Source organism: Chlamydotis macqueenii, chromosome 5, assembly GCF_036417535.1.
Source record: "Chlamydotis macqueenii isolate bChlMac1 chromosome 5, bChlMac1.mat, whole genome shotgun sequence".
Lineage (NCBI taxonomy): Eukaryota > Metazoa > Chordata > Aves > Otidiformes > Otididae > Chlamydotis > Chlamydotis macqueenii.
Genome location: NC_141560.1, coordinates 8,701,116 through 8,715,443, shown reverse-complemented (window position 1 = coordinate 8,715,443; position 14,328 = coordinate 8,701,116). Strand labels below are relative to the sequence as shown.

Here is a 14,328-nt window from a genome sequence, read left to right as displayed (position 1 = left end):
CCTCACTGGCTGGTACTGACTACTTTTTAACCTAGCCCTCCCAAACTGGTAGGCTTTTTGCAAGCATTGTGACAGCGATGGATCTTGGAAAAAGATGAAGAAGAGAAAAATAATTTCACAGAACAGGTCAAAGAGGGCATTTCTTGCATAAGACTCTGTGTAAAGACACAAATCAAAGTGCTTACACTAATGGTGTCATTTTAGCTGATAAAAAAAAAAACTTTTAGCAGCTAGAGCTTGCAGAGAGCGAGGGCAAGAAGAGCACCAGAAAGGAGGTTAAAAAAATCCAAAACGTAAGATACAAAGGATCTGAGCAAGTAATGTAGGAGCAAGGGCAAAAAATGAAGTTTGAGTTTCAGAAGCTATTTCAATGAAGACCTGTATAATCTGTAGGTGCCTGACAGCACAAACCCCAGAGAATATGGCATCACCAAAGAAATGAGAAAGTCCTCGTCTGTTCCCAACTCCCAGACTCTCCCACCCAACCCGCTGTGAGGGAAGCGGTACAGCCAGCACCTGACATACCTGCCCCACAGAGCCCGGAGGGCCGGCGGCCGGTGTGCATCCAGTCCCGCTTCATTCTCTGCAACAGCCTGAGAGCCGTCATGGACACCTCGTGGTTCTTATCCCCAAACTCAAGCATGTGTGCAAAACGAGGAATATATAAACACGGATCTGCAAGAAAAAGTAATACAATTATTTCTAATCCTAACCTTTAATTTAGGAAAACAGTGCTTGTGCAGCCGTACCGCGGGGCTGTCGTGGTTGGCTTGCTTTACGTCTCAGCAAACAACAGGGACTGTGCTGCTGGGCCAGATCCTCTGATCACTGAGCTTCAGAAGCACCTTTTTAGTTACGCTAAAACAAAATCCTGTCTTGCTTTTCAGACAAGAGACCTTTAAAGCACTGCACAAAGCTTTTCTGACATGCTTTTCAAGGTCCAAGGCTGCACATGCTGACTCCGACACGTGAGCAGTGTTACTGGTATCAGTGAAATTACACACAAAGATAAGCGATTGCAAACGCTTTTGCAGAATGAGGATGTAACTTAGGCCCAAAACTTTTAACATCTTCTGCAAAGTAACAAATGAGGTAACTTGCATGTCTCAATACCTATAAACTAATCTTAAAAAAAAATTCATTTGCTTAAAATTCCATGTCCCTAACAAAAGTCTACTTACACCTTCAAAGTTAATTCCAGCTCCTTCTGGGACTCATACTCTGCCAACACAAAACGCTGTTTATTACAGATACTGAGGCTTACTCTCCATTGGCATAAATTGCTGGAACCCAATTAACGTCAACAGTGCTACAACAATTTACATCGGCCACGGATCTGCCTCCAGATGTATAAACTTATTTCAAGTGTTGGTGTTATCAGCTTCAAACTAACAGAAATACGTCAGCACGGATTGCGATTTGCCTAAACCAATTTATAATTTATCAAACAGCCTTCTAAAGCTAGACTTAACACATGTTTACTCTTATTTGAGGTATCAGTTTCTCATTTCCTGCCAGCCTTTTATCACTTGACCGAAAATCCATGATGTACAGTAAATTGTTAACTATTAGACTCAACTCAATTTCCTTAGCTGATCCCCTATGTGAGCACTTAAACTGATAAAGATGAAAATTCAGCTTGAAACTGGAACAATCTTAGGATTTACAATTAATCAAAGCAGTTTCATTTAGCACCAAGTTCTAACAATGACACCCTGTTGCTATCCGTAATTACCAAGATCACACCGTAGGTGATTATGCCTGTCAGCCCTGCAGAAGCATTTAAACGAAAGCATTTATCAAGCAAGAACTTCCAAACACATCTCCCTCAAAACTGAAGAAATGCCAGACTGCAGCCACCTCCAAAACATAACCCTAAAAACCAAAGGTTTAGGAAAGATTAACCAATCTCTATTATACCTAAGGGTAGTTGTTCTGTATTTCCAATTATCTGTGTTACACGCTAGCTGATATTCACCTGGCAGACACATGTTGAGGTGCCTGTGACAAATGAATTGTCTTATTTAGCATAGCTTAGGAAAAGCCACCCTCAAACACTTTATTGTAAAAGTACATATTAATACCACAGCAGTTTCTGGAAAAGTATGATTTTACAAAACTGTACTCAACAGAAATTGTCAATTTCAAAATACAGCCAAAAAAAAAAAACCAAAGTGATACTCTGGTTCAACAGACATTTAAACTTTCCTCTTCACACTACGGGAACGCATCCGATGTTAGAAAGCAGTGCCCGCTTTGCTTTCCCAACTCTCCTCATCCCGAGAGGGCCCAGCTTCAGCTCCTTCGCCTGGGCAATTCACAGCTTCCCCTTCCCAGCTGAGTTTCGGCAGCATTTACACACATTTGCATTGGAGCTGTTCAGACGTTTCTGCTGGCATTCATGCCCACAGGTCATTTAACAAAACATTGCACATTGTTAATTTAAATTCTGAAGCTACCAAGCGGTCAGAAAATGAATACACAGATTGGTTTGAACTCAAAAGCCTTACAGAGGCCATAAACGGCTGGAAAGTAATACTACCGATACATAAATTAAACGTGGGGCCAAGGTTAACATGAACACGTCCCGCATGGATGCAAACATTTAAAATAAAGGTAAAAAAAATTTTTTTAGAAGTTACAAAACACAAACACCTTGACTCCCTCCACGGGTACTAAACAAGCACTGGGAGTGCCCCGCTCCCAGGTGAGACCCCTTTGCCTTCAGGGACCCCTGGGACCAAAACCCTTACACACGAGTGAGCAAGCTGAAATGGGGCAAAACCCCTCGGTTTTCCTCAACGGGGACTGCGGGGGCTGTGAAGCAGAGAGCAAGGAAAAAAAAAAAAACAGTAAATCTGGTTTTCTTAAGACTTTCCATTCTCTGTCCCACTCATGAGTTGGAACTTGGACTTTTGGAACTACCTAGATGTCACACAGTCGTCAACGTGAACAGCGAGAAATTCCTCAGAAAGGGTTTAAAAGGTGCCTTCCCCACCAGAACAGGTAACCGGGAGGGCAGGCCCGTGCCCCAGCCCACGCCCGCTGGGAGGGGCGCGGAGGGGGGGGGTCAGTCCCCGCTGAAACCCCCCCAGAAGGCGGGCAGGGACCCCAGGCCGGGAGGGCCGGCACAGCGGGGGCGCGGCGGCTTCGGGGCTGCGGAAAATGGGGGAGAGCAAAAAAAGCCCCCAAAAACCCCAAAACCCTGCAACTTCCCTTGAGTTAAATAATCCCGCCCGGGCCGTGGCCCCAGCGCCCGCACCCGCCCCAGGCGCCGGCCCCGACGGGGCAGCGCGGCGGCCCGGCTTCCCCCGCGGGGCTACGCGGCGGCGGAGCCGGGCGGTGCGCGGCGCGGCGGCGCCCCCGCCCGGGCCGGCCTGGAAGGGCGGTGCGCACCCGGGGGCCGCCCGCCCCGCTCCTTCCCGACACGGGAGCCCCCGGGGCCCGTCCCGGAGCGGGGGCACTGAGCGGCGGAAGGACCGCGGGGTGCTGGATTGGGGCGGGGGGGGCGGGGGGGCGGGCGTGGGGGTGCTCGGCGCTGCGCACGTTCGCGCGCATCGGTGCCGCGGGCGCAGCGCCCCCGAGCGGGCGCGGGACAGGGCCACATCGGTCCGCGCGGAAGACTGACACACGGCCCGGAGGGGGGCGGCTCCCCCCGCCGCGCCCCGGCGCTCCCCATTGGCGCGGGCGGCCGTGACGCGCGGCGCGGCGGCTGGCTATTAGGGCGGGAGGCGGAGGCAGGGCCCGGCAGAGCCGCGTCGAGCCCCGCCGCCACTGCCGGGAGGGGAGCGCCCAGGGCAGCGCCGCCCGCTCGCCGCCGAGGAGCCGGGGCGGCCAGCAACGCCCCCGACGCGGGCGGGAGGAGCAGCGCCGTGCGGCGGCGGCCGCCGCGGGGACAGGAGGAAAGTTGGTGCGAGCGGCGGCGGCAGTGGGGCCGCCCGGGAGCGGGACTGCAGGGAGCCGCCGCCTCGTCTCGCCTCGCCCCGGCCGCCGCGGATGTGCCCCCGCCGGGCGGGGAAGGACGGAGCGGAGCGCGGTGGCTGGCAGCGGGGGATCGGGCGGCTGGCTGCGCTTCACCCTCGCCGGGCTGCTGCACTCGGAGGATTTGTGGATTGACTCTCGCTCCTGACCCACCGCCTCGGCCGGATTCGTGGGGTCGTCTTGCTGGATTTTGGCTTTTTTTTTTTTTTTTTTTTCTATACTGTTTAATTTTTTTTCTCTCCTCGGGGGAAGGAACTGCAATCGTGGCAGTGCCGTGGAGGCTGGGACCCCCCGCTGCAAGCCAAGGTGAGCGCTGGCACCGATCCGAGACGGCACCGTCCCTTTCCCTCCGGAAAGGTGCGTCGGGCTTGTAACCAACACACACCAAATATTATTTAAAAAAAAAAAAAAAAGGCAAGCCGCCCTGCATCTAGAAGCGTACCAAACACCCAGATAGTGGGACTCGCATTTGGGATTTGTTAGTTTTCTTGCTCATGCCACTGCCCCATGGTTGCCTCAATGGCAGGATCATGAAGTGTTTGACTTTTTTTCTTCTGCTTCCAGAGACCTTAAAGAAGTCCAAAAAGAGTGTGAGGTCAAACGGCAAGGTGCCAGGATGCTATGAGATAGTGCCCCTCTCCCTGAAGAAGAAGATGGCTGCAGAACTTTACCCTGCCAGCACCAACACCAACATCGCCAACAGCAACGCCGCCGCCGCCACCGCCGCCACCAGCAAGAAGCACGCCCTGCAGCTGCAGCAGAGCGCCCAGCCGCCCCCGCCGCCCCAGCTCCAGAACCTCAACAACAACAACTTGGAGAGCACCAACTGGCAGTCCTTCCACCCCACCCTGCGGGAGAGGTAAGGGCCAGGCCCCGCCGGACCCTCCGCGCCCGGCCCCGTGTCCCCCCCTCCCCGGCCTTGCGCCCGAGGGATCGGGCCGCCCGCCCCCCCCAACCTAACCCTCGGGAGGGGATGGGCCCACGGGAGGCGGGGCTGGGGCACCCGGTGAGGGGCTGCCGGCGACTAACGGGGCTTCTCCCCGCTCCCCTCGCTTGCAGGAACGCGCTGATGTTCAATAACGAACTCATGGCCGACGTTCACTTCATCGTGGGCCCGCCGGGGGCTTCCAAGAAAGTTCCTGCCCATAAGGTTTGTGCGGATAATTTTGGGCTTTTTTCATACTGCTGTGCGTATTGCCTTCTTCCCCTGCCTCACAACTAAGTTCCATTTTGTTTTTTTTCTAATTACGGCTCTTGCCTAATCCCAGAAGTAATTCACGTACGCTGCAATTAAAGGGAACAGTCTAAGGCAGTCTTCTGCAGCTTTTAACTTTCCCTCAGTGCAGCTCTTATCGAAAGCCAGCACGCTCAGCTATTACCAATACGTATTACTGAGGCTTCTCTCTCTTTATTTTCCAGTATGTTTTGGCAGTTGGGAGCTCTGTCTTCTACGCTATGTTTTATGGCGATCTCGCAGAGGTCAAATCTGAAATCCATATACCAGATGTGGAACCTGCAGCCTTTCTAATCCTATTAAAGTAAGTGGCCACTACAAGTCTACTAATTACAAGGACGGAATCAAAGTAGCTTATAAAATATACATTTCCTAATTGGCCTTGTGCAATATGCACTTATTATTATTAATGTGCTGACAAATACTGAATGTCAGATTTGCTGCCAGCAGAGATGACTATAGATCAATCTTTCATGGCGCTTTTTTTTTTTCCCTAAGAAACTATTTTTTTTTTTTCTTTCCCCTCCATCTAGATACATGTATAGTGACGAAATAGATCTGGAAGCTGACACGGTTCTGGCTACACTGTATGCTGCCAAGAAGTACATCGTGCCGGCCCTAGCAAAGGCTTGCGTCAATTTTTTGGAGACCAGTTTAGAAGCGAAGAACGCTTGTGTCCTGCTGTCTCAGAGCAGGCTCTTTGAGGAGCCAGAGCTGACGCAGCGCTGCTGGGAAGTGATTGATGCTCAAGCAGAAATGGCACTGAAGTCAGAGGGCTTCTGTGAGATAGATCAACAAACACTAGAGATCATTGTAACCCGGGAGGCGCTCAACACCAAGGAAGTGGTAGTTTTCGAGGCTGTTCTCAACTGGGCAGAGGCTGAATGCAAAAGGCAAGGGCTGCCAGTTACGCCACGCAACAAGAGGAATGTATTAGGAAAAGCTTTGTACTTGGTGCGGATTCCGACCATGACTTTGGAAGAGTTTGCCAACGGAGCTGCCCAGTCTGACATCCTCACCCTTGAGGAAACTCACAACATATTCCTATGGTACACAGCCGCAAATAAACCCAAACTAGAGTTTCCATTGACAAAAAGAAAAGGACTTGTACCTCAGCGATGCCATCGGTTTCAGTCATCTGCGTATCGCAGCAATCAGTGGAGGTACCGAGGGCGGTGTGACAGTATTCAGTTTGCCGTAGACAAACGGATATTTATAGCAGGACTGGGATTGTATGGGTCAAGCTGTGGCAAAGCTGAATACAGTGTCAAAATCGAACTGAAGCGCTTAGGCGTTGTCCTTGCTCAAAACCTGACAAAATTTACCTCTGACGGCTCCAGTAACACTTTCTCTGTGTGGTTTGAACACCCTGTGCAGGTTGAGCAAGACACATTTTACAATGTAAGTGCTATTCTCGACGGTAATGAACTCAGTTACTTTGGGCAAGAGGGAATGACTGAAGTGCAGTGTGGGAAAGTGACATTCCAGTTCCAGTGCTCCTCGGACAGTACTAATGGAACTGGAGTACAAGGAGGACAAATACCTGAGCTCATTTTCTATGCATGATGCATTTCACCTTGATTGTATTCCAGTACTACGATGATGCACATTAAGGGATTTCTCAGTTTCACTCTGAACTCTGCAGCAGTATGGAATGTTACGCTACTTACCTATCTGCTACATCAGGCTATACAAATAAGTGAAGGAATGCTCTTGAATTTAATCTTATTTTATTTATTCATAAGCTATTTGACTTAATTATTAAGACTGCAACAAGCAGAAAAATGTTAAATTTCGCACGTACTGTGCATTTATTTTGTATATAGATAACTAACTTGCAGACTGCAGTTGACTTAAACAGAATGTTCTAAAATAGAGCAGTTTATGAATCTGTGAAATATAAAACATTTTTACTTGCCCTAACTCCTGTGTACTTGATCATTGCTGATCTTGTGGTTTATGTCTGTTAATTCGTCCTCAGTACAGTTAACAGGGGTGACGATACTGTCATCTGTCCCCTGTGTGGCCCTGTATGGGGCACTGGCTATCGCCACAAATAATGAAGGTTCCCTTGCCTGTTAACAGGTGCTCTCTCAGTAGCCTTTATTTTCCTTCATGGAAAAAGGGAGCTGACTCATGTGGAAGCTCAGGGGTTTTTGTATGTTGCCAAAGCTGAAGATAGACAAACTGTGAGTGTAATCAAAGCTGATCAGAAGGGTCCTGTGGTTACAGTTGAAAGCTTCTAATGCCTGTTCACGCACATCATCTGCGTTAACCTCCAGCAAACAGCAACACTTTGACACTTGTACCAGTCAGACTGCACCCCCCTTGAACAGCCAGAGTCAAGACATACAGCTTACGCTTAATGCAGTGACAGGCTTTATCAGGGGTTTAGCCCAAAGCTGTAATACAGGCAGCTGCTACCTAAACATACATCCTATCCTCATGCTTTGGAGCAGACATCAGAGAAGTACTTGCAATATGGTCAAGTTCACTCAATTACTAATTAGAAATAAGCCACCTTAAAGAACAGCTGATGGATCTTTCCTTACCCTTCAATTTTTTCTAAAAATGTAGTCCCTTCCATCCATTATCAGCAGTCATTTTATAGTTTAACTTAACTTTTCTCAAGGCCTGGTAAAAGTAGACATTTTCCTCAAGTATCAGACAATCATTGCAGATGAGCCAATGAGAAATACTGTTCTTTATACATATCTCTTCTCACAATGACCTTGGAAAGGATACTCAAACAGCAGTCTAAACCAGTATTTTTTTTCCATGTCTAAGAAGTACCTCTACATTTAATTTAGAAGGGTTTTCTGTTTGGCTTTTCCTAAGCTGCAACACAAATTCTGCCTGTTCTCTCTTAAAAAAAAAAAGTAATGGAAAAATAAGAAGGCAACTGCATTATTGAAAATGGTAACTTTTTACCAGACATTAAGCTGTGCTAACGAAGCCAGCACACCACAATGGCTGATAGCTATGCACTGCCACATACTATCTGGATGCTGTTATGACGATGCTCTGTATGTCAGCTGCTGGTTCTCGTGCTGCAAAGGCAGGCAGTTATGTGCCCAGCTGAGTACATTTGATGGGGTGTGCGTGTGTGTTGTTCTTGAATGCAAAGGTATCTGATTCTCTCAGTACAGATTAAGGAGAGTGGGAGTGAGTGTGAGTAAAGATACAGGAAGAAAATTCCTGCAGAGAGAGGTGGGTAACAGTCACAAGACCTCTCTAAAGGCACTCTTTTAACTGGAATTGGCATTAATTCCCTTGGCTTAAAAGCTACAGCCTAGATGATAGTTTTTTTACCCTTTTGACAGGTTAAAACCCACCTTCCTATCACTGTGTTAAAATTTCAGTGATGACTTGCTAATTAAAAAGTTACTAACATGCCTGGAAAAAGTTGTTCCTGATTTTCCATCAAGCCACTTCTATTTCAAGCACTGAACGCCTCAGCTACAGGTGATGGACAGATAGCGAATTTGGCAAATATTCATCAAATTTTGTATCTCTGTGGAACTGAAGTGTGACAGGCCTGTACGAGCTTGTAGATGCACACAAATTTATTATAAATCAGCCCATTGTCTTAGCCTAAACTATGCTCAGAAACAACAACAAAATTATTTGTAGAATAGCATCTAGCTCCCAAAAAACTCTTAATGTAAAGGAGAACAGACTTTCATAGTCAGCAATGCTCTTCTGCCTGGATTGGTTCCAGCTTCGTTTTTAAGTTACCACTTTGGTATTTAGCACACAATACTATGTATATATACACACATACATATGTATTCATGTCAAGTAAGGATGCAGAAAATAATACACCCAAATACTCAAAAGTCAACTCGTAAAAAAAATACCTATGGCTGGAGCATTTATGCAGAGTTCTCTGGCCAACAGAAGGAAGGTTTTTCCCAGCACATAGACATTCACCTATTAAAAGACAAAAAAAAATTATTTAAATCTTAAACCACAAATTTTGTAATAAAACATTTTTATGGACAGCAAAAAAAAAACCCAGAACAAACCAACTTTTGAAATCTTAAACAACCTGCTTTTAAAAAATTCAATTGAAGTAATACAAGCAATATTCATAGGTACAGAATAATACCTAGTGCTTGGCAAAAGCTGCACAAATTAGCATTGTAAATCAAAGCATGAATTTATACTGAAAAATTATTTATAAAGTTGTTCATCATGCTCTTCAGTGGGCTCAGTGTTGCTTTGTAGTGCTTGGACAATTTCTCAGTTGTCACCTAACATCTTAAAGCACTAAGTAGACTTTAATTTAATATCAGTAAATATAAAGTGCTATTTATCTTGTAACGTAACAAAACCTGAGCAAATACTCACAAGTTAGTGCAAATTTCAGCTCTGCATGATCATGTGAAGTGAGATAATTAAGCATTGCACAAGCACACACCAACCTTTTCCACAAAAGCAAGGAGTGGTGCTACATGCCCCAAGGGTTATTTGTCATTTCTTAATGTTTGGACATTGCCCCAGATGACCCTTCTTTAAAAAAAATAAAGATAAATAAACTCAGAAAAAGCCTAAACCACCCCAAACCTGCTAAGGAGCCAGGGACAGAGCCCTGCTCCCCTCCCCTTCTTCACTGCTGCACTCAGGAGGATGTAAATGGCAGGGAGGAGTTACTCTTCATACTCTGATTTGCAATTTATAGCAGAGGTAACTACATTTGTATTTTAAAAGTCTGAGGAAGTTTTCTTTCACTATCTTAAGATGTGTTTTTGTGGTCAGCAAGAAAGGCAGGATATCTTCAGTTCCCGATCGGCCCCAAACGTTCCCACGAAGCTCCATGAACACCTTGCTGCCCCAAGGCACATATAAAGGTCAAAGTTAGTAGAAAAAAACCTTCATCCTCCTACATTGCAAACAAAGAGGTTTGGTTTTTTTTTGTTTTCAGAATAGTATATATTCTGTTACTTTTATGTAACAGAACAGCCCCTCTCTTTCCTACCCAGGATAGTAAAATTGTTTACTAAGCAGTCAATTACACAACTCAGTTGTTGATTATGGTACAAACCCACGGAAATAAAAAATCCTGTTACTAAGTATATTCTCTTTCACAAAATGTTTCACCAACATTAGTTTAAAAGCAAGCTTTCCTCCCAAGTGTATAGATGCTTCTACCAAGCTAGCAAAAATAAATCTATTCAACAAAAATAAATACTGACACATTTTCACCTAGCCTTGCACTTCAAAATTTTCCTGTTATGCGAAAATGTTCTTAACATGATTTTTTTCTCAAATTTAAAAAAATGAGATCTTCAAAGAAACCCTCAGAATTATCACGTATTCTGAAAGTGACTGCTCAATCAAGCGTACAGGATACAATGGTAATTAATTTCATATTTAGTGGAAAGTGTTGAACATCTTCCATGCTTTGTCTGACCAATGGTTGGACTGGCCTAGAAGGTACAGAAGTCTAGTCTTAAATTTTACTGTCCTTTTTTTCCTGAAATACCAGACAACATAGAAATACTATTCTATGAGAAGGAAGTGAGCAAAATATACCCTTTTCCTAAGAAAGATACTTCTTATTGAATAAGTCACTGAATTTTATACAGAAAAATAAGCACCTACTGAATCTGGCAATTCCTACCAGAGTTTGAGAGCATGTGACTTTCCATGAGCCACAGAAACAGAACAGACATTACTACAGCAAAATATCTGCAGTGTTTCAGTTGGCTTTAGATGCTCTAGATTCACTGCAAGCTTGGAATGGCTCGTTTTGACCTTTTGTCTATGAAATATTAGCATAAAGAGTGGGAGTTTGGCTGTAGTTTCAGCCTTCTAAGTTGGCCGACCAAGTTACTATAAATCTTAATCCTCATCACTCAGATCTTGTTCTGCAAGGATGACTTCACTGCACAAATCAATAAAGTTACTTCAATGGAGCCAAGTACATATGATGTTTCCATCAGAGGCTTCACAAACTCATCTAGTTCTTTCATTTTAGTCTAGGGAAAAAAATCCTCAAATTCAGACAAGTATTTCTCCCTCTGGCTTTTTTTGGTCGCGACATCCAAACACTTGATGTGCGTCCCCTTCAAACTATGTCACTCTCCAAGAAACTCCTCCCAAGCAAACTTTCCATAAATGCAATCATCAAAGAACAAATAAATATGAAGAGGCATAAAGAAGCAGGGTTTTTAGTGAAGTTCTAACAGTCAAAGTAGGTGCTGAATTAAATCTAAAGTAAAGACAAATGTATAGTTAAATTGCTCAATTATTGTTTTTTTTATCCTCCTGTCCTTGGCCTAACTAAAAGGCTCTGGATCCATGGTCTATTTGAGAAGTAACATGCTTAAATCTAACCTGCTTTTCCACTTCACCCACATCATCAGCCTTTTATGACCAACTTCAAGGTGTAGGCAGTGTATTTATACAAAATAATAAATTCAAATAGAAATCATACATCAGTGAGTTTGCTTCTTCTGATCACAAATGCTTTTTTTTTTTTTTGCAGCTTCTGGTTACTACCAATTTAGAAAGACAGGATAATATACAGCGGATTACATGCTCTATATTGTTCTCTTCATGAAGCTCACACATTTTTAATGCCAGGGTAAAGTCACAAAAAAGAATCAGGAATATTTAATTGCTTCCAGTTTTCCTGGCAAATTCATAGGAAAAGAGACTTCAGGCCCTCTCAAACAATATGCTTCTGATCTTTAAAAGTTACCAGAAATTCAAAAGTTCTGGGGCATTTCTCATAAATGGGAAATTAAAGATGGCATAAAGCTTACCCAGCAACCTGCAATGGCATTGAACTGCTGGATATTTAAGAAGTTCTAGTTTTAGTGGAAGAAGGCCCTTCCGCTACAATTTTATGCCACTGTCACTGATTTCAACTGTTTCTCATGCACACACATCCTGTGACAGATAAGATATAATAGATATATAGATAGAGTCTTTCTTTACTCTCATCATTTGCATGGAGTTTTTTGCACTCCATTAAGCTTAGAAAATTAAGAGAATTAATTTAGAGGCCTACTGTATTTTCTAGTTCTTTCTTCATTAAGAACTTCTTATAAAAATTCATATACTCCAATCCATCAAAAGCTTAATGCTCCAAATTTAGAAGCATATGACATTTGCATTAATAAAACCTAATTTTATATGAGTCCTTAGAATGGTGAATAAACAAAAATGCCCTTCTACAAGGATGTCTCTGGCTTAGACTTGAATTGGTGCAGCTTTAAACCTTACCACATCGACTTTGGCCTCTTTTCCCATTTCTTAATTAAAAGGATCATACTGAAAAACAGTATTTCCCCAAACTCTCCCAAATCAAAATTGCCAGAGGGTAACAATTGTTTTCTAGACTTTTGTAAGACTTCTGCTCTCTCTTTGTGTATTTTGATCAGATATTAACATTTCCTAAACTTGAAACAATCACTAGGTTTGAACATCAATATCTAATAGAGAGTGTTGTGAACCTCTGTCAGCGGGGATATTTTGAAATATCTACATACTCTGATAATTTTTGCTGTGTGAACGTTCAGTTCACATTTAATGGAATAAATTTACAAACATATAGACCCATCACTGAGTTGTTTTTTTTTTAAAAAAAAACTTAGATTCTTCAGCAGGAAGACATATTTCAGAATAAACGTACATGCTCACCAAGGCACTTGGAAAAACAAACAAACAAAAAACCAAACCAAACCAAAACAACAAAAAACCCCCACTCCACAATGTTTTTACCCCTAAGTTTTTACAGGGGAACTTAAGAGTCTGTAAGATGTTGTTCTTTGTCAATAGTTATTTTCTGCTCCTTTTACAGAAGACTTTATATTAGTTTAAAGGGGCATTTGGAGAAGGAATGGCTTCCAATTATTCAGTTACATCTTCACAGAAAGATGATCTACTTGTTACACTCTTTGCCCTTCATGGTATTTTTTGGAGACAGTCTTTTCATTTCACATCTGTCAGTCATCAGATGCTGATTTCAAAGGGGCACTTCCACAGGGACTCTTTAGCCTTTCATACTTTCCTCTTGCTTTCACATCATGCCTGATGTGTTCACAAATAGCAATATACTTCCACTTTTACAAATAACAGCAAATACTTGCTTTCCAGTAACACAGGAATTCAACCATTCATCAGTCTAACACCTTACAGAATTTTAAACTCTCTTTGGGAAACAGGGAATTGCCCACACATACAGTTACCAGGTCACTTTACCTTCTGGCCAGCAGCAATCAATAAAGCTGCAACCACAGGCAAACGAAAACTTTCATTCAAGAAGTTCCATAATTTTAGAAATCAATACCCTTTCACTACAAGCAATTTCCAAAAAGGCTTTCTGAACCATGGTGTGGCATTCTGGAAAAATATTACAAATGGTGACACTGGTTAAGGTTTTCTGTCTTTTAGAAAGACAAAGACCGGGCAGTTGGAACACGAGGAGCATTCACACTGTGAAACATCCATGGCTGCTTGCCTAAATAATTAAGCAAGCATGAAAAGCAAATGAGTTTTTAAGGAGAGTGTCTGTTGCTGGGGGAAGAGGCACCTGTGGTTATTTGATTCATTATTAACATCTCTAGTACAGTAGTGCCTGAAGGTCCCAACCAGGTTGTTCAAATTAACTCAATCAACATAGCAATTTGCATAGGGGCAATAAAGGCAAATACAGTCAACATGTTAATAACTTTAAATGAACAAAGGGTATTAAAAACTGAAGCAAATTAGTATAGTCTTTAAAAAAATATTCTATTTTACCCTTCTCCACACAGTAAACTGAAACTTATTTTTTGTATCCATACTGCAACCAGAACAATGCACAAAACTACAAACGTGTACCAAACCCAGCTTGTCAGAAAGAGACACAAATCAAAATTAAGCAGCTTCCTCTCATACTATGCTTTAAAGTATTGCCTTCAGTCTGGGGACTCTGAAGGGAGAGTGTACTTCTGCTGATCACGTATGCAGTAGTTCCTCCAGCACCACAGCAGTACAATAAACCATTATCATACCATCTATGCAAAGAAGTCAGAGTAATTTGCAACAAGCATAGAGGTATCACAGAGGCCAATGCTGCCTTTCAAAAAAAATAAATAAAACCAACATGCATACAAAAA

The 14,328-nt window shown here is 43.7% G+C and overlaps 2 protein-coding genes across 5 annotated transcripts in view; one reads left to right on the top strand and one right to left on the bottom strand.

The window, feature by feature from the left end:
* The window catches only part of BRF1 (BRF1 general transcription factor IIIB subunit), a 176,886-nt gene that overhangs the window by 88,216 nt on the left and 74,342 nt on the right, over positions 1–14,328 (bottom strand). For both annotated transcript variants that reach the window (XM_086749971.1, XM_086749972.1), the window contains 2 exons: positions 9,076–9,148; positions 526–675 (listed from right to left, as the gene is read on the bottom strand). In XM_086749971.1, the coding sequence (XP_086606097.1) occupies positions 526–675; positions 9,076–9,148 (223 nt within the window). The remainder of the gene's footprint in view (positions 1–525; positions 676–9,075; positions 9,149–14,328) is intronic.
* Positions 3,759–7,138, top strand: BTBD6 (BTB domain containing 6). 3 transcript variants are annotated; one of them, XM_086749975.1, is made up of 5 exons: positions 3,760–4,287; positions 4,546–4,840; positions 5,041–5,131; positions 5,401–5,519; positions 5,749–7,138. In XM_086749975.1, exons 2-5 carry the CDS (start codon positions 4,635–4,637, stop codon positions 6,779–6,781), a joined length of 1,449 nt encoding a protein of 482 aa, XP_086606101.1. In that variant the 5' UTR covers positions 3,760–4,287; positions 4,546–4,634; the 3' UTR covers positions 6,782–7,138. The 3 variants fall into 3 exon arrangements, with proteins under 3 accessions (XP_086606099.1, XP_086606101.1, XP_086606100.1); XM_086749974.1 differs by having other exon boundaries at positions 3,760–4,338; XM_086749973.1 differs by having other exon boundaries at positions 3,759–4,840.